At 46.5% G+C, this 20,683-nt stretch overlaps 2 protein-coding genes across 3 annotated transcripts in view; one reads left to right on the forward strand and one right to left on the reverse strand.

Annotated features, from left to right (window-relative positions):
• The window catches only part of DNAH6 (dynein axonemal heavy chain 6), a 259,454-nt gene extending 246,350 nt beyond the window's left edge, over positions 1–13,104 (forward strand). For both annotated transcript variants that reach the window (XM_036028222.1, XM_036028224.1), the window contains 5 exons: positions 4,618–4,803; positions 5,338–5,410; positions 6,331–6,482; positions 8,983–9,205; positions 12,836–13,104. In XM_036028222.1, coding sequence (XP_035884115.1) covers positions 4,618–4,803; positions 5,338–5,410; positions 6,331–6,482; positions 8,983–9,205; positions 12,836–12,939 — 738 coding nt within the window. In that variant the 3' untranslated portion in view covers positions 12,940–13,104. The remainder of the gene's footprint in view (positions 1–4,617; positions 4,804–5,337; positions 5,411–6,330; positions 6,483–8,982; positions 9,206–12,835) is intronic.
• Positions 13,105–14,600: 1,496 nt separating this feature from the next.
• TRABD2A (TraB domain containing 2A) overlaps positions 14,601–20,683 on the reverse strand; it is a 66,525-nt gene continuing 60,442 nt past the window's right edge. Inside the window, 2 exon segments of the mRNA XM_036029962.1 lie at positions 14,601–15,535; positions 17,400–17,651. Coding sequence (XP_035885855.1) covers positions 15,349–15,535; positions 17,400–17,651 — 439 coding nt within the window. The 3' untranslated portion in view covers positions 14,601–15,348.

Raw genomic sequence — 20,683 nt, forward strand, 5'->3', positions numbered from 1 at the left:
GTAAGTTAATTCTCTTTTATAATATATTTCATTGTTTATGATATTACAGTTGTCCCAATTTTCCCCCTTTACCCTCTTCTGCCCAGTACCCCCATTCCTCCAGCAGCTCCCTCCTTCACTTCATGTCCATGGGTCATGCATATAAGTTCTTTGGCTTCTCCATTTCCTATACTATTCTTAACATCCCCCTGTCTACTTTGTTCCTACCAATTATGCTTCTTAATACCTGTACCTTTCCCACTCCTTTTTGCCCTTCCCCCTCCCAGCCGATAAGCTTCCAAATGATCTCCATATCTATGACTCTGTTCCTGTTCTGGTCATTTGCTTAGTTTGTTTTTGTAGATTCAGTTATCGATAGTTGTTAATTTGTTGCTATTTTAATGTTCATAGTTTTTCTTTTCTTTTCTTAAATAAGTCCCTTTAACATTTCATGTAATAATGACTTGGTGATGACAAACTCCTTTAGCTTTACCTTGTCTGGGAAGCTTCTTATGTGCCCTCCCATTCAAAATGACAGCTTTGCTGTCATTTAGAGTAATCTAGGTTGTCAGTCCTTGCTTTTCATCATTTTGATTACTTCTTACAAGTCCCTTCTTGCCTGCAAAGTTTCTTTTGAGAAATCAGCTGACAGTCTTATGGGAACTCCTTTGTAGGTAGCTCTCCTTTCCTCATACTGCTCTCAGAATTCTTTATCTTTAACTTTTGGCATTTTAATATGATATGCCTGGATGTGTTCCTCTTTGGGTCCAACTTGTTTAGGACTCTGTGTTTCCTGGACTTGTATGTCTATTTCCTTCATCAAATTAGGAAGTTTTCTTTCATTATTTTTCAAATAAGTTTTCAATTTCTTGCTCTTCCTCTTCTCCTTCTGGCTTCCTTATGATTCAAATGTTGGCACATTTGGAGATGTCCCAGAAGTTCCTTATATTATCCTTGATTTTTTCATTCTTTTTCTTCTTGCTATTCTTGTTGAATGCTAATTTCTTCCTTATGTTCCAAATCATTGGTTTGAATCCTGGCTTCATCCTTTCCACTGTTGGTTCCTGTAGATTTTTTTTTATTTCACTTAGTGTAACTTTCATTTCTTCCTGGGTCTTTTTTATGTTGCAGCCGTACTCAGTGAGTTCTTTGACTATCATGATCACCAGTGTTTTGAACTCTGCATCTGATAGGCTGGCTATCTCCATTTGGCTTAGTCTGAGGTTTTCTGTTCTTTCATTTGGGCCATATTTCTTTGTTTCTTCAATTTGGCAGCCTCCCTCTGTTTGCTTCTGTATATTAGGTAGAGCTGCTGTGACTCCCTGTCTTAGTGGTGTGGCCTGTTATAGAAAAGGCACCTGTGAATTGTGTGGGTCAAAGCCTTAGGAAAATCACCCAGGCATTCTGCTTCACTACTTTGTGGCTCTGTGTAGGGGGAGTACAAAGTGAGGGGACAATGCCACTGCCTGGCTTCTGGAGGTTTGCCCAGCACTCACTAGCCCTGTTTCCAGTCACTTCCTTTGCTCCCCCTATGCAACTGGCGCTCTTCCAGTTGTTGCCCTGGTGCTGAATCCAGAGGGAATGGGTCTGCATACATTTTAAGTCCATACAGGGCCTTTAAGCAGAGTCTCCTGAAAATCTGGCAGTGTCTTCTACCACCCCAACCCTCCCTGGTTTTTACAGCCAGAAGTTACAGGATTTATCTTCCTGGTGCTGGAACCCAGGGCTTTGTGGTCTGGCTTGGGACTGGAATCACTCACTCTCGAGGTATCCCTCCTGATTTTTATCCACCACATATGAATGTGGGACTGCCCATTCTGACACTATCACCTCTCCACAACACCCCACAGTGCCTCTCCACTCATCTCTGCATCTCTGCCCCTCACCCATCTGGATGAATGTGGTTTCTTTAAATCCTTGGTTGTCAGGCTTCCACACAGCTCAATTTTCTGATGGCTCTGGGTGTTATTTCATTTGAGGTCTAGTTGTAATTCTTTCTGTGGTTGCATAAGGAGGTGAAGTATGCTTACCTATTCCTCCCTCTTGACCAGAAATAAATCTTTTTGAATGAAGTAAATCTTTTAAAGCGAAAGGCCATCTGTCCCCTATTAGGAAACAAAGTCTTTGAATGCTGCTGGTTGGCTGGTAACAGCTGGGCTTGTGGGTTCGGGGGACCCAGGTGAAGCTGAATGTATTGAGTCCTCACTTTAGGACTATGGTATCTAGGCAAGTATACACGAGTGTCAGCAGGCTAGGTTGCCAGGTCTGGGCTTATCATCTTCTAGATTGAGTGAATCAGGACAATGATTAATCTGCTGTGATAAAGACCCCCAAATACAGCAACCAAAACAAGACAGAAATTCACTTTGTCTCTCAGCTAACTGCCCAGAGGGAGTCCTGTCTCAGGCAGGTAGTTGATCTTGCTTTCCAGGCTCAACCAGGGAGCCCAGCTGGAGGGTTGGCTCCAGCTTTATCAGGTAGCTTCCACTTCTGGATCTAAGGTTGCTGTTCCAATTGTCCCCTTATGCCAGTCAGTGAGGGGAAAGAGAGAAAGCAGCTTTCCCATAAAAATGTGATCCAGAAGTTGCAAACAACTTGGACACATGGCCACACTCCAGCTGCAAACCTGGCTAAGAAACAGAATTGCTCTGTGCTAAGCTAAAACTAAAGGGGGAGGGGACACTGTTGTTCAAAGGAAGAAAAAGACATGGATGATGCTCATCTTTTGCCTCTTCCACGTCACCCACTTGAAGACAGACAAGTCTAAATCACTTCCTCCATAAAATCTTCCTAGAACACCAGACTTTCCTTCTACTACCGGATGACTTAGGAGCACTTCCTCAGGGCTCCATCATCTCTGGTTCTGTGTCTATCACTGTACTTACATTGCTTTATAATTATCCTTCCATGGGTAAGGTTTCCCCAATGGAAAATCAATTTCTTGAGGGTGGGGGGGGGGAGGACAGGTATTATTAGTCACCTCTGTTTCCCTAGTACCTGACACACTAAGTCTTCCATGAATATTTGAATGTGCAAGTGAACAAATGTGCCTCTCTGGTCTCTCCATGGTCACTTCTTGAGGTCAAACAGTAATGTCCACTGATCATGGAGAAATTCACCTCATGGAAGTAGAAGGGGAAGGAGCCTAGGAAGCAGCAGCCTGCAAGGCAAGCAGAAATCAGAGCAGAGCACTCCCATCTGAGGGAGGTGTGGTGGCCACAGTGCACACTGGCCTGCACCAGGACCTTCCTCACCCTGACCTCTGACCAGTCCTGCCTTTCCCTGGCTCTGTCCCAGGGAACAAACAGCAAGACAGGGCTATGGTGACAGTAGGAAAGCTATGGGAAGGTGGCTGCACCTAGGCCTCAGAGCTGCCATCTTGATGAGCTCACTCTCCTGGTCCAGGTAGTGATAGAACTGTAGTCAGGACAGGTCCTAGGACAGAGGAGGGCACCCTGTGATTTTGGCTCCTAGCCACAGGAAAGAACATTTTGCGGTGCACTGTGTCCCATAGAATCCATCTCTGTGTTAGCTGTGTCCTCTGGGAGAATCAGCTACAATGTGACCTCTGTCTGCATTAAGCACAACTACGAGGCACTCAGCCTGATCCCTTCATCTCTCTGGCTTAAGCAATCTTCTTGCATGTAGATTGGTTTTCTGCTGCCTTTCCATTTTCAGTGTACTGTTTTGGCTCTGACTTACAGCCTCTGGCTGTACTCTGCTGCAAATGGTACCTCGGATCACAAGGGCAAATCTAATTAAGCTTTTCTTTTTTTATGCCACTGCCTCTTGTGAAGAAGCAGGAGGAGAGGCATAACTCTATGCAGGAATGGAAGGATAACTAGCTTTATTTTGTCCCCATATTGCCTGTCTCCAGAACTATGTGCATGTGGTCCTAGGCCTTATTTTGTTTTTAAAATCAACATAAATTTGGCCTCTGACACCTTCCTATAATACCTGTCTAATATATGGCAGTAGTTTTCACACCACTGGGACCCAGGAGGGCCATTCCAATATACCTGCCTCGCCTTCATCTTCACCCAGGTGGCAAACATTACCCTGTACTTTCATGCCCACTGCTGGCTTCTGTTTTTATTGAAGTGAGGGGAGGATACAGGACATGTCATAACGAAGTATTTTCAGTACACAGAGACTCTCTGATATCAGCTAAAGGACTGGTCTCATCTAAGAATCTCCCTTTTCTGTGGGCACCCCCCTTGGCAAAGTTGGCCCAAAGCATGAGGTAGTTCCCACATCCTCACCCCTCCTCCATGGTTCCCAAATCACTGCTCATCAGACCCTTCTTCCTTCGGCCTGGAGGACAGCTGAACAGCAGCATTGTACAAAACTGTTTCTCTAGGCTTCTAGGGATGTGTCTCCTTCTCCTCTGTCCACTTCATTGGATTCTGCTACTAACCGCCTGAACCACCCCCACCCCAGATCTTATACTCCATGATTATGTGTTGTAAATGCATGAAAGGTTGGAGGGTCTGACCCAGCAGACGGTGTGCAGAGAGGATGGAACCCAGCAAGAGGGCCTTTCAGCCCAAGGTAGCACCTGCTACCACAAATGGGTATCATTCATTCCTATTTGTTAATTACATCTGTGAAGGGCATCACCCTTTCTTGTTCTTTCAGACTTCTCTAGAAACGCTCGACAAAGCCATCGCTGGACTTGTGGTGATGTCTGAAGAAATGGAAAAGGTGTACAACAGTTTCCTCAACAACCAGGTTCCCTCCCTGTGGTCCAACACAGCCTACCCATCCCTAAAACCACTAGGATCATGGGTCAAAGACCTTATTCTGAGGACTGCATTTGTGGATGTAAGAAAATGCTCTTCTCTGAGGTTTGATGAATCCAGTGACACGGCTGGCTCCTTGGGAAGCCCTAGCTAATTAAAATATCAGTAATCCTTGAGGAATCATCTGAGCCCAAAGAAACAGAAATTTTCAGAATGGCATCACTTTAAACATCTCACACTAATTATAATGTAGTCTGTCCTAGGCCCTATCCCAACATCCCATTTTAATTCCATGCCCTTGGACTTTCAGATCTAGTTCGTAGGACCCCACCATGGGGTACAGGACCAATTTGAAATGGGCCCTAACTGCCAGGTGTGACCTCGCTGCCATCTCCCTCTCCTATGCCCTCTGTAACAACCAGATTCTGGGTTTGTGGGCAGGCTGGTGGGTGAGGAAGTGGAACGGGGCAGGTGATAAGCATGGGGCTGGTGACTAACTCAGGACTGGTGTAGATTCTGCCTTCTGAGAGGCCCCCAGAATAGGACTTTGATTTAAATGACAAACACTATCTCAGAAAAACAGTACATTTTATTTGGTGTAATGTTTCTCCTTTAGCTGTGGCTCAAAAGAGGACAGCCTAAATCCTTCTGGATCTCTGGTTTCTTCTTTCCTCAAGGATTTCTAACAGGTACGAGTGCTTTCCCTACAGAAAAGCCTCACAGGAATGCCATGATTTGTCATACACTGGGTCTCTAGGAACTAGCTAAATGACATGGCTGCTAATGGCCTAACCATGAGGCCACTGATCATGGGGAAGTCAAGTATAAGGCCCGACTCTCCCTCGCTTGCTAGGGAAAAAGGATGACAGGAACAGCAGATGCTCCCCATAACCCAACCCCTGCCCCTCTCCGGTGACACCAGTGCAAGCACCGCTGCCCCTGTGAACACACACAGTGTGCCCCAGCTCCCTGCATGGCCTGTGCTGGAGGGCACTGCATGCTCTCCACCTGCTGTGGCCCCAGCTCTAAGCAGCTTCCTTCCCTCTAAAAAAAAATACCCTTTTTTAGAAAAATTATTTTTTAATTACAGTTAACTAAAAAATACTCTTGCTGTCCCTTCATTAACCCCAGAAGGTGGAGGGGGATATTCCAAGGATTCCTGATAGAGAGCCCCAGAGTGGGCCAGGGCCTCTGGGCTACTAGATGCTAATTAGCTGAGCCCTTCATCCTTCTCATTCTGAATCCCTAATAAACAGCCCATACAAGAAGAGCTGAGCCAGACTGTCCAGTTGGGGAGATTGGGCTGTGAAGCTCCCTCACTGGACTGTCTCCCTCATGGGCGGAGCAGTGCACTTCAAACTTAGTCATCTTCCCTCTCTTCCCAACCAGGGCCACAATACAGGTGTGGGCCCCACCCCTCCCAACATCACCCATGGGCTTCCTGTCTCAGTGAACTATTCCAGAATAAGGTATTAATGGTTGAGTCTCCTCCACGGAGCAGAAGATCTCTAATGGTAGAGCAGCCTGGTTGGGGCAAGTGGGGGCTGTATTTGGGAAGTAGAGGTCTTGTTCAGAGGACCCATTTTTCTGACTTTTTTTATATTTATAGGAACTCTTCAAAATCATGCTCGGAAATACAATTTGCCTATAGATGAGCTGAGTTTCAAGTACAACATGACTCCTACCTATCGGGATCAAGCCACAGTTATAGAAGCTGCCAAGAAAGTGAAGTTTGGACAAGAACTGCCCATGGACCTGGAGGTATCATCTCCCTGACTGTCATTACAGCAAAGCAGCAGTGTCCATCCCACTGTCACTCACTGCCTGGGCCAGCCTCCACTGCCCCTCCTGCCTCCCATATGTGGAGCAGGATGGGCAAGAAGGGGTTCACACCCCCAGGACAAGCCCCCCAAGTAGCAATGACTAGATGGGAACTGCCTAGTTTGATTTGTAGAAATATTTTTTAAAGTAATACTGTTTTATTTCTTCAGAAACTAATTTGGTTCTGAACCCAACATTGGTGGGGGGGGGGGGGCGTGGATTCCTACACCAACAAGTAATTTTCAAACATCAGCTGGAGGTCCTACAACTCAACTCAGTTCTGACCCTACCTACCCAGAGACAGCATCAGATCCCATAGCTTAAGAGTTCAGTCCTACAAAACTGCCCTCCCCCATTTCAAATGCCAGCTTCAAGCCCACATTGTCACCTGTGCTTCTGAATTGCTGGCTCTAAGTGAGAGGTTCCACAGGCTCATACTGGGGTTCAATTAATTTGCTAACATGGCTCAAAGAACTCAGAGAAACTTTTCACTTAACTAATTACTGGTTTATTATAAAAGAATATAACTCAAAAACAGATGGAAGAGACGCCCAGGGTAAAGCATGGGGGAAGGGCTCAGAGCTTCCATGCGCACCAAGTGCGCCACTGTACCCAAACCTGCTGTTCCCCAACCTGAAGCTCTGCAAACCCTCTCAGGGGTTTATGAAGGCTCATTGCATAGTCATGAGTGATTGACTCATTGGCCTTACGTAACCAAACTCAAGCTTCTGCTCTTCTCCCCTCCCCAGAGGTGGGGTGGGTTACACTGAAAGTTCCAACCCTGTAATCACTTGATCAGCCCCACTGGCAACCAGTCCCCATCCTTAGGTGCCATCCAAAAACCACTTCATTAACGTAACAAAAGAGACACTTATCACTCCCGACATTAGGAAATCCCAAGCATTTTGGGAACTGTGAGTCAGAACCACAGAGGAAGACCAAATATATATGAGAAAAATATCCTGCTTATCTAAATAACCAAATATATACTTTTCTTATAAATCACAATACCACAGATGCTACAGTAACTTTCTCTTTGCACATACAACATAGCAAGAGGTTCAAAGCAAGAATTTCAGCACCAGGCAGGCCTAAATTTAAATTCTGACGCTCCCCTTCCCCAGCTATGTGTGCTAGAGCAACTGCTATCATGTCCACGCCTCAGTGTTCCCGTCCCTAAACTGGGGCCAGTGCCACCACCTTCAGAGTTGTCATGCAGTGTACATGAATGTCATGTGACCCACACATAGTGAACACACAGTAATATTAGTACAAGATGAATTATCTGCATCATTCATTCAGCTGTCTCCTAACAGAATTGATACACTAGCTTTCTACATTATGTACATACATTAAAGAGTTAATAGGAATGCACTAAGGATGCAGTTTAAACTCTTTGCTCACACAGTTTATCCCCCCAAAGCAGAGGTTCTCCAAGTGGGGTTCCCAAACCAACAGCATGGGCATCACCTGGGAACTTACAAGAAATGCAAATTCCAAGGACTCATTCCAGATCTACTGAATCGGAAACTCTGGGCTGGCACCCACAGATCTGTATACTTTAACAAGTCCTACATGGGGTTCTTGGACCACCTACGTTTGAGAACCACTGCTCTAGAATACTAGTGATTCTCAAACTTGGCTGCAGGTTAAGATCACCAAAGGCTTTTTAAAAATCCTGATGTCCTGGCCATGCCCCAGTTAGCTCACACCAACACATCAGGCATCATTATTTTTTAAAATCCCCCTGGTAATGCCGGTATACAGCCAGGGATGCAAACTAGCGCTGCCAATCAGAGCTGCCCAGCTCAGAGGCACCAAGATACTGATGGGGAAGGGAGCCTTTGCCTCAAAGCACCTGTCCACCCCAGTGGGCCTTATAATTTTTGCATGTGCCATAAAATCAAAGATTTGCTCCAGATCGCTCTAGCCAATAACGTATTCACTGACCAGTCAGTAGAGTTCAGGTGAGTGGCTATAATTAACTAAACCTGCCTTGAGATATCATGGTATTAGTGAGTAACTGCTCCTGGGTAACTCTCCCAGTATCCACTCTGCTCGGATCTGTGCCCATATCCTTGAAAGACTTTGCTAAAAAAGTAACTGATGATAATCATAGCCCTCTTTTCCCATCCACTTCCCTTGAGAAGGGGAAAAGTCATCATCGTGGTATCAGGTAGTCTGAAGCCCACGAATGGGTTTTCCAGGGGCATCCCTGATTAGACATGTTGATGGAGTATGAGATTTGGTGTCAGATTGAGACACAAGTTATTTTACATTTCAAATCCTCAGTATTCTCCTCTCTGGAATATGAGTAATAATAGCAATCTATAGTGTGGTTCTTAGAATGAACTGAGGAGGACATGGGGAAGGGGAGACAGCCCACAGCTGCTCATCGCCTTCTCCGCCACTCAGCTGTAAACTTCTGGGTATGTTTCAGTTGCCGTCCCCTGAAGACGGCGTTCTCGTTCACGGAATGTTCATGGATGCTTCTCGATGGGACAATAATGAGATGGTGATAGAAGACGCATTGCCTGGACAGATGAATCCCGAGCTGCCTGTGGTGCATTTTGAACCTCAACGAAATTATGAGCCAACCCCAATGCTTTACCACTCCCCACTTTATAAAACAGGGGCCCGAGCAGGCACACTCTCAACCACAGGTGAGGATGTTCTACCATGGATACAAATAATGACCAAATGCAAACTACAGCCAAAGCCCAAGCGCTAAGCTTTAAGCACAGCATTTAACCAAGATTAAATGGCCAATTAGCTAAGATCAAAATGAGGCCTCTTATACAAACTTATAGATGTTGTAAATTCTATTTTAATATGCAGTATGGATTAATATTTTAAGAAACTAATACTTGTTTCACCTAGTCTAATGAGTAGAAAATAGAGTTATTGGGCAGTGACTTCTAATTTTAAAATAATGGACTGAGCAGACACTAAACTCTATCTCACCAAATCCATTGAGACTCATCAAAGAGACTTAAAAATAAATCATTAAATGGAATGCCATGCTGCAAAAAGAGAAATCTGAGTAGACCTGATAATGAGATACAGCCCTGAAAAAAGGAACCAGACAGAAAGAAAGCCGTATGAACAGGTGAGCTAATGAACTGAATGTAGACAGCTGAAGAATAAGCAAGGAGAATGAGCTGAGGAAATCCCTCAAAATACTTCGCAATGCAAATTTTTTTAGAAGGGACACTAGAAAAAGCCAAAATTTCCAAATTTATCTAGTAGGCAATATAAGGGAAAGTAGATAAAATGGAAGAGTAATAATATTTGTTAAAATAATGGCTAATGATTTCCCAGAAAAGAAGACACAGTTGGGTCCTCAGATTAAGAGATCTCACAAAGTCCTGTCAGGGGTAATTTTTAAAAACATAAACAAACCATCCATTTTTTGAGAGAAACTTAGATCTGTCAGAGTGATACTTAAGAACCACAGAAATGGAGATCACATGGAGGGTTAGCAACAGGGGAGTGGGAGGAGGAGAGAGGTGGGAAAAGGTACGGAGAATAACTAGCATAGATAGTAGGTAGAAAATAGACATGGCGAGGGCAGGAATAGTATGGGAAATGTAGAAGCTAAAGAACTATGACACATGGACATGAACTAAAGCAGGGGAATGTGGGTGGGAGGGGGTGTGCAGGGTGGAGGGGAATGAAGGGGGGTAATGGGACAACTGCAATAGCATAATCAATAAAATATATTTTTTAAAAAAGACTATCAGAGGAAAAGAAAATCCTCAAATTGAAGAGGTAATACATATTAACGTGATGAGATTAAATTCCAGAGCACCAGGCGGACCCCAGACAGCTCTCCTGACCCACATTGCATGTCAAAAGACAGAAGTATCTTCAAAGGCCCAAAACAAAACAACTTTGAACCAAAATGGGAAATGCAACCAAATTATTGTCTAAAAGAAAAGTGTGATAAAGACTGTCTTGGACATATAAGGCTCTAAGTTAATCACCACCAACTCCCTATTTCACACACATACACACACACAGTTAAATCTTTAAAAGTTTTACCATAAAATGATGTGAATAATAATTTGGAACTAAATTTCCAGATGAGGAAAATACGGGAGATGGGGGAAGGCAGACGAACTAAAAAAGTTTCCCTTTTGCATGGAGAATATAGATACTGGTGATATTTATTTTTCTAATAAAATTTCAGTTAAAGTATCTTCTTTAAGGGCAACATACAGAATAGCACTAAAATAGACACTCCTATCACATGCCTGATGGCCTACTCCTATTATAAATCTAAAAAGTATTAAAAGGTATATTTTAGAATTAATAATAGTATGTGCAAGTTTTGGTGTGGACATATCCTTTTATTTATCTTGGATAAATATCGAGGATGAAATGACTAGATTGTGTGGTAAGTATATGTTTAACTTTTCAAGAAGCTACCAAAATGTCCTGCCTACCATTCAACATCCCCACTAGCAGTGAGCGAGGTATCCAGCTCCCACAGGCTCATCACCGCTTAGTGTGATTAGCCCTGCAGAGGACAGACAGGGAGGGAAGGAGGTAGACAGATAGATCTATGACATTAACCGTCTGTTCTGGGGCTTATTTATAACTCCTCTGATAAAGTGTCTGTTTAAATCTTTTGCCCATTTTTTAATTGAGTCATTGGTCTTATTATTGGCTACAATTCCAACAGGACTTCTGTCTTTTTGGCAAAAGGAACCAAGATAAGGTGGCAATTAAAATGATGTTGCAATGGAACAATACTCAACAAATAGATCACCAAAGGTACTAGACAGGAAGTACAGCAACACACTATGCATATCTGGGAACTCGACACAGAATAGCAACATCATTCAAAACTGCTCGGGAACTGGGAAGTTACTCCATAAGTGGTTCTGGGACAATTGGTTGTACCAAACTTACATCCTTTTTTTTTTTTTAAGACTTTACTTACTTATTTTTAGAGAGGGAAGGAAGGGAGAAAGAGAGAGAGGGAAACATCAATGTGAGGTTGCTGGGGGCCATGGCCTGCAACCCAGACATGTGCCCTGACTGGGAATCAAACCTGCGACACTTTGGTTCGCAGCCCGAGCTCACTCCACTGAGCTACACCAGCCAGGGCTCAAATTTACATCCTTATCTCATATTACAAACAAAAATTAAATCACAGGCTGATTGCATATACTTAATCATCACTGTATTTCATCCCTAATGAAATCATGATTTTAAGTGATAATCATCAACAGCTGCTACATCCCCAAAAAGAAAAGCAATCAGACACAAAGTGCTTCTTGATGGAAGTAAACACCACCTATAAAGTACTCTTGCCAAAAAGCTCAAGCCCTAATGTGATCACATCTCTAGTACTAACCACCCCTTTACAAAGATAGAGGAATGTGTTTAAAATCACCACAGGGATGCTGTCAGCAAAACCAGACTCTGGATAACTTTACAGGCCAAACAGCCTCTTTCAAATAATATATTACAAGGGGGTAGCAAAAAGAACGGAGGGGTAAGCTACCAATTGAAAGAGATTTGAGATACATATCACCATTGTAAGGTATGAACCTTAGTTGAATCCTGAATCAAACTCATGGTTAAATATACAGACTGCATATGTACTATAAAACATCACTCAAGCACCTGCCAAGGCACCATGCAGGGAATGGCAGGCAAAGGTAAGGAGAGGGCAGACACAGGGGTCCTCTCCTGGGGACACCACCAAATCCCCCAACTTGTGTGCATATAGGGTTTGCAATGAATGTACTGCCAGAAATAGCAACTCCTGTGTAGAGGGCAGGACCCTCTTCTCACCGTGGTCCTGGCCCCCTCACACAGAATGAAGAAACTGCAAAAGTTTCTTCAGGTGTCACAGAGCTGGGACACAATATCTATGGCTACCCTTAGTCACTTCAGGAGCCCCAGTGCCTAACTGTGGAGTGGAACAATGGATGGATGGATGGATGGATGGATGGACGGATGGACAGACAAATAAATGGATGCCAAGCCTATCAACTACATTCCACTGAAAGCTTAGGCCTGATTCTAATCCAGTGCTCCCAGAATGCAGAGAACTTAAAAGATAATACATATGGTTACACAAAGTCTGAGCTAGACAGGCCCTAAAGGATCATTTGTTCTAACATCTTCACTGTATAGAACATAAAACTGAAGTCCATAGAGGACTATTTGCCCATCATCTTTGGAGACAGAATCCTGACTCCAAGTAATGTACTCTTTGTATTAAGGGGTTATTCTTTAAGTAATGACCCTTCCTTTTCCCCTGTATCCTTAACCAGGTCATTCAACCAACTTTGTGGTGACTGTCCTTTTACCGTCCAAGAGGCCCAATGATTACTGGATTGCCAAGGGGTCAGCTTTGCTTTGCCAGCTGAGCGAGTGAAGCAGGCACCTCAGTGCTGAAAAAGCAGCAGCCAGAGATCTTTGAAAGGGAAAAGGGTCTATGTAACTTGTATGTGATCAAATCAGCATTGCTTCTGATCTGATTTAAGGGTAGTAAATGTGGCTTTTATTTCTGTTATAATCCAAAATAAAGTGTCTTTTTTTCCTTCTGTTGGTAATTCAAGCTCTGATGTGAAAGCAGTGGGTTCAGCACCCACCTCCTAAACCTGCTCCCCTCCCCCAAATGAGAGCCAGGCAGCTTCCCCTTAGTCACCTGGGAGGCCCCCAGGGGCAGCCAGAACTCGGCACTTCCTTACCCACAGGCTTCCTTCTTCTTCACACATGAGAGGCCCGGTATATGCTTCAGTCACCTGGCCCCAGATGAAGTTGAAGACTCAGAGCCTTCATCATGGGAGACTGATGCAGTGACCCTGACAACCGGTAGCTAATGAGAGGAAGATAACCCTGCCCCAGGGCACCAGTTCCCCGACTCCACGTGGCCATATCACAATCCTTAGAAGAGCCTGTGCTTTCAGCAAAGTGCAGGTGGGTCCTGCCCAGCTCCGAGGAATTTCCCCTTCCACGTTAGGATGAACCCATGTGAACAATGGCCAAGTGCCGCCCAGGTGCACTTGACCCTGCCGCCTCAAAAGCAGGGTTAGTTGCACCAGTGCGAAGGAGTGACGCAAACCATTTTGTGTCACCCCTGCCAATAAGGGTCTGTTTGCTTGCCCTCGGCCATAACATGAGCCAAGAGCCTGGGAATGCCTAAGCAGGACGTGGGCCTCTGGAGAAAGCCAACCACCCCCTTACAGAAAGTTGGAGGAACCAGGTCAATTATAGTAATCCAACCCTCCATTTTACCTCTACCTCCCCACCTTCGTCCCCACACCTATCGAAGTGAAGAACAGACTCAGGGCACAGAGCAGCAGGGAGCACCACCCCTATCACTCCGAGGTCAGTGCAGGCATCAGGCACTACACGTATCTCAAGCAGGAACAGGTGCACTAAGCTTTGGGAATGGCTGCAGCTACAGAAGCCAGAGGCTGATGTTAGACACCACAGCAGCTGTAATCCAAGGTCAGAAAGCTGCAGGAAAATGTACAACTCACAACTTCACCAGGCTCGTGAAGCAGGTGACTGAACAGTGGGATGCAGAGCTACAGACTTGTGTCTGCTGGACCCCGCACATAACTGCCACCACCACTGAAGAAGGAGGTCTTCTGCCCTCTCTGCCTTCTGGTCTCACATAGGTATACCTCATTACAAGAATCTTAGTAATAATAGCAAGAGAATCTGGGGAAGTTCAGCCCTCCTACCCCTGTAATACAGGGGGTACAGAGGATCCTGAGGACCATCACACCACTCTTTCCACGAGACCTCAAAAATCTTCTGGGCCCAGAATGAACACACAAGAAAGTCTCTGGGAAAGAAGGAAAGACCACAGAGCTGCCAGCCCAGGCAATCAAGCTAAACCTAAACCAGGTTAGGAACAAAGGCACCTACTTCCTAGTGGTCCCACCCAAGTCCTGGGAAGACCCTCTTGGCTGCAAGCTACTAAGAGGCCCAGGAGGACATAAGGGAACCTTACCACAGGTGGGAGACCCTGGTCTGGAAACACGGTGGGAGCCGGGGGGAGGTTGGGGGAGGGGGGCCTAGGTCAACTTGGCAGGACTAGAAGTTCCCATTTCAGACTAAACTGAGGCAGTTCTACCCTTACTCATTTTATATAAAGATTTCCCGTAAGATTTCTTTGGAAAAGACACACACATATAATAAATAAGTAAACAAATAGGCAAGAGGGGAGCATATGAAAACCACTCTCTGGCATCACACCTGACAAGCACATCAGTGACACAGCCACATATTACTCATAATGAAAGCACCTGTCAGCATACAGGAAGCACCCTACTCACCAGACCATGAACAGAGAGGAGAGGAGCTAAGGCCCCATGGCCTACGAACTCCCCTGCATCCAGAACCAGGAGCAAATGGACAGAAGAGCAGCAGGAGGACAGAAAGGTGGGGCAGCATCCAAAGTTGCAGGCAGGTCCAGGAGTAGGCCCAGGAGTGAAGCAGTGATAGTGTCAGAGGCTGTGAGCAAGGAGTTGTTTCTCTGACATACACACATTGTGGGGAAAAGTCTACACACAAAAACTGGTATTTAATTATTTTCACAGAATTCATTTATGATTAATTCTTTTCATACAGCTCACTATGTTACAAACTGTACACTACTCCAAGCATTGTTGGATAACCAAAAGTCATTCCTTGGAAAGAGAAGAATCGACATTGACTTTGATTCTGAACATCTTCTGGGTTGGGCCTGTCAAGGCTAGACCAGAGCATGGAGGACAGGAAAGGTCATCCTTCAGTCCAAGGGGTCAGGGTCTTAGCCTGGCTCCTCCAATCATTGCAGGAGGGGTGTCTCTGTTTGGAAAGCCAGAACCAACACCCAAAACACAGGAGTCCAGAGAGACCAGGAGGCACTGCTGGCCACCATCTGGCGGCGGTGGGAGAGTCCAGGCTGAGGGGACTGCAGCTCAGCAGAGATGTGCCTGTCCAGATCAGGGACCCGGAGTTGTGGCACCACAGCACTAGGAGGCAAAGGAAAGGGGTCTCAGGACACAGCAGGGGCCTCTGGATGCTCCAAGGCCCCAGGGCCAGCACACCTTCACTTCGTCTCCCTTCTTCAAAGGCCAGAATGGTCTTTGCATTAAGTTTCTTGTGTCTTTGGCCCTTGTTACCACTGCTACAACCAAACCAAAAGCAAGCACTGAGACTAACATGATTGGGCAATCCCCCCCTGGCTATTTGGTTCTTGGTTCAAGAGTTATTAAAATCTAGGTGTAAGAAGGCCCAATTTAGATTCGCTTATCATTAGCTTCTAGGTATCCTCAGGCAAGGACCCTCCTTAATGACCATACACTGAGGCACAGCCAGGCCAGGAGGAGTCCTCTCTGGGTCTCTGGCTCTCTCCCCTCCCCCAGCTCAGGTCTGGTATGAACACCACACAAGACATCCCAGGTCAAGATAGTATGAGCGGAGGGGCCCACAACCTGGTCTTTTTCAGCTCAGCTGTAAAGGGCCCAACTCCATGGCCACCTCGAAAAAAAATGGTCCAGACTGAAAAATGTCCTAAACAGACCAATTTATCCCTCCATCAATGAAGAGTGGTTGAAGAGTCAAGCACCATGGGCAACCTGGACACCAAAACAATCTGCCCCTGACCTCCAGGTCCCATTTGGCTGCCAACTTCTATCCAAATCCCACAGCACATTGGGTGCCTACTGCATGCCTTTCTGTGGCTCCCTTCTTCCCTCAGGCATAAGACACAGCCACTGCACCTGCTCACTGTCCTGGACCCATCTCACCACACTCCCTCTTGACTTCCCAGACTCCAACCAGAATCACTTTATCTGGATTTCTTTACCAGGCATGCTCTCTCCACACCAGGTTTTCACACAGCTTCCTCAGCCTGAAACTCTTTCCTTCCTTGTTCACTCATTCATTCATTCATTGTTGTTGTGCACCTGTGCAGGCACTGGGTCCCTGAATCTCCTGATCCAGACTCAGAAGCCTTATGCATTGGGGTCAGCTTTGTTAGGCTTCTTCTATGCAACATCCCCCACCCCCACCCCCAAGTTAAGTAGTAACCTCCAACACACACACACACATGCCCACAGCAACCTACACTTACTTGCCTTGCAGATAATCAGCTCAAAATCCGGCTTTCTCCCCAGACGGTGAGCTCCATGAAGGCAGAGGGCCACTGTCTGTCTGGTTCACTCCAAAGCCACAACAGCAGGAACACAGGAGGAACAGTTAGTTCCTCCTGAACTGAACTGAATTAGATCCTGGATCCCAAGCCTCTCGGATGCAGTTCTCCCATCAGCCCTATGCCACACAGACTAGGCTAGGTCACCACCTCCTAGATCCACTCTGATCCACCCCCTAGGCATCTCAGAGAGTGCATGCATTCTGTGGCTATCACGCTCCCTGTGTGGGGGCTGAACCGCCCATTCCTACAGAGCTGCTTCCAGGACTGTAAACCTCTGAAATTCTCCTTGATCTGTGATGGAGAAAGGGCTAGCAAATCAAGTTCTTCACAACCTTTATGCCACCCTTATTCTACTTTTACCTGTTCACTTTGAACAGACCCATCCATGCCCCTGCCACCACCACCATTTGTTAACAAAGATAAACAGGGTACCCTTTCCCTGGCTTTAAGCAACTACCTTTAATCCGGATTCATCTCTGTGGACATACGGTGGACAGAATACCACACTGCCCAGGGCCATGGGGAAGGTGCAGCTCCATTCTCACCAGAGCACTGAAACGCTACCCCTTGCAGAGGCAGAGAGCATTCCCGAGCTGCTCCCCACCCATACTCCTGGGGTAAGGATGGCCGCAGGCGATGGGCTCCTGCCAGGCCTGGCCCGCCTGGCCCAGCAGCCTCACCTCTCCTCCAGTCCGACCCACACGTCCCGGAACTGCCGGAGCTGCTGCCTCCGCTGGGGTCGCCTCCGCTTCTTCCGGAACTTCCTCTTTGCCTGGCCTAGCAGGTTGGTACTTCCAGGCAGGGACACGTGGGGCGGCAACAGTGAGTGCACCGCAGACACAGTTTCCGGTACCGATGCTTCCAGGGCAGGTACTTCCGGAGCAAAGATGGCAGGGGAGATGGGCGGCGATGAGGGGCTTTTACTCCTCTCTCTGTAAATGGGGATGTAAGGAAGAAGGGCTTGGGCAGGTCCCACAGCATGGCACCCTCCCCACCTCCCCACCTAAAGGCTCGGGACCTCACGGGTAATGTGAAAGTTCAGGCCAGCGAGGGAGGGCAGGGTTCTCCAAAGCACCCAATTGATCACATACCCTCGCCGTATTCTCCAAATCTCCCAGCCCTGCGCAGGAAATACAAGATTTCTTTTTAGCTACATGTAATTGTTGCCCTCCCCTAGATGGGCCAATGCTTTCTAGAAAGTCCCAGAAAATTACAGCATTTAAAGAGAGGTGAAGGTCTTTAAATGCAATTTCCTTAGAACAACTGAAGTGGCCCTAACCCTGTTAATCCCTCATGTACCCTTTTAAGGGCTCTTCTCAGCTCTTCGGCTGCTGGTAGCCACTCCATCCCCAGGGAGGGTTCCTGGGGCTTGGCTTCTAACCGCCTTAACCAGGTCTGACTGTAAACCACCTTTCCCAAAGCGAACATGTGTTTTTCACAATTGATGAGAAACTCAAACTGGTTTTTAGTTTTCCCCTAAGCATGACTATTGTCCCTCCAAGACTCTTCCAGTGAGGAAATAATCCATTAGAATGACAAAATTTCTTCCTACAACATGACTTTTGTCAGGGGTTGGCAGGAGAGGGGTCAGTAAGTAAAGAATCCCAGTCACTAGAGGTCAATCCCACCGCCCACTGATGTAGGCAGCGAGGGACCTGAGGAAAGGGAGCAGCGGATGTGCCCGTGCGCCACATGCCTCCTCCAACAGTGTGGGGGCAGCAGGCCAGCCAAGGTCAGAGCGCAGCCACTCTGCACCTGCCAGAGCAGGCCTCACAGGCCTGCCCCACAACCTGCCAGAGCCGCGAGGTCAGTTGGTCTTCATGGCCCTGTGTGAGGAAGGGAGGTGTAAGATAAAAAACAAAAAAGGGAAAGAACCAGGTTGGGGAAAAAAAAGTAAAAGAAGGAATTCCTCAAATGGCAAAGAAAAAAGGCCCCTACTCTGAACCATCCAATAAAAATGAGCTTTACTGCTTCTGCTTTCATCTTTCTTGCATTTGCTATCTGGGGGAATCATAACACCCATTTTACAGTGGAGGAAACGGAGGACCAGGAAAATAAACTGAGTTGCACTAAGCCCCAACAAGATTCAGTGCCGTTTTCAAGTAACATTCATCACTGAGATTTTTTTCAGGTTATCAAGCTAATCCATTCTCACTGTGGAAACTATGAAAAGTAAAGACTAGTGTCGCTGTAATCTCCAGGGAGAGAGCCTAGAAACAAATGCTCACACGGCTCAGCCACAGGCCTGAGGGTCCCTAGCATGGTAGGGGTGGCTGCTTCTCTGCCAGGAACAGAAAATTCCAGCTGTTAAACACAAGTTTAGCTAAACATCTATTTACTCATGAAGGCTTGACCCGTGGCCATTTCAGTAACAGTATAGACACTTGTGCTGACAGACTGCTTGCTTTCTGCCTACATTTCACATAGTCCACTCACTCCACAGATATCCCCAAGAAAGAAACACCCACATTGAGATGGCCTCTCTCCTGGGGTCACACCCACAAAAGGACATGTGGTGCCCAAGAAAGAGTCAGATTTGGAGCCTTGGGCTAGATAATTAGCTGAGCCTCTGCTGCTTCTGTAAAGTGGACATAGCTCAGCTGGTTACTGTGAGGATTAAAACAGCCCATGCACTATGCTTCACAGAGGGCTGAGCACACAGTATACACTTCATGTGCATTCCCCTTTCTCCCAATCCCTCTGTCTGGTGATGCATGTACCCCAGCAGAGCTGACCAAAACCTAGGAGCGCCCCACTATGTGGCCAAAGGGAAATATGCCAGATCCTCATTGGTATCTGTGATAGGAAGAATAATGGCCCCCAAAGATGTCCACATCCTAATTCTCAGAATTTGTGACTTTGTCACCTTATACGGAGAAAAGGATTTTTGCAGATAAGGTTAAAGACTTTGAGATGAGAGATTATCCCAGAGTATCTGGGACGGCGGGGGGCCCAATCTAATCACATGGGCCCCTAAAACCAGAGAACCTTTCTGTAGTCTATGGGAGATGTAACTACAGAAGAATAGTCAGAGAGATGCAATGATGCTGGATTTGAACATGGGATGGGGATGGGAAGTAAGCCAAGGAAAGTGAGCAGCTTCTATAAGCTGCAAAAAGCAAGTAAACAGATTCTCCCCCAGAGCTTTCAGAAGGGAAGGCTGCCCTTCCAACGCCCTGATTTCAGACCATTGAGAACTGTGTCAGCCTTCTGAGCTACATAAATTTAAGACAATAAACCTGTGTTGTTGGAAGTCACTGAGTTTATAGTAATTTGTTATGGCAGCAAAACACAGACACACACATTAATACAGTATCCATTATCCTGGGAAGGGGGTGTTACTAGCTAAACCCTCCACCAAATAGGACCCCCATCCCTGCCATCTCTATGCCCAGGGAAGGGCAGCAGCTTCACAGCCAGGAGCAATGCCTATGTATTCCAATCTGCTAACAGGTGGACAGTAGTGGCTGCCAGTTGCCCTCGCCTCTGGCTTCCTGATACTGCCCTACCCCAACACCCGGGGCTGCAGGGCCTGGAGTAAGCTAGGTCACCAATCAGCAGCCCTCCTGCCCCCACCCATACCAGCCTGCCCCAGATTCAGGTTCCATATGATCCAGATCATCCTCAAGGATTGGCATGTGGCTGCTGAGGACAGAAAGAAGGAACAGGTATCTCCATAGCCCCTGCCCTGTCCTCCTCAGCACTACCTTCGCTGTGGGCATTTCCCCTATTCAAGGCCCATATCCGCTCGCCCTTCCTCCTCCCTGAACAGGAGCTCCTGTGGAGACTTCATGCTCCTAGTGGCCACACCTAGGAGCACTGCAGGCAAGTTCACCACTAAAGGGTCTTAGACGCTCCCTGAACAAAGCACACGCTGTGTGCTGGGTATCAGGATAGGTAGTGCAGAAGCACACACCAAGTTCCTTGGGATCATGCAAGAGGGTGAGCCCAGGCTGGAAGAGTG

This window comes from Phyllostomus discolor, chromosome 6 (genome assembly GCF_004126475.2).
Source record: "Phyllostomus discolor isolate MPI-MPIP mPhyDis1 chromosome 6, mPhyDis1.pri.v3, whole genome shotgun sequence".
Lineage (NCBI taxonomy): Eukaryota > Metazoa > Chordata > Mammalia > Chiroptera > Phyllostomidae > Phyllostomus > Phyllostomus discolor.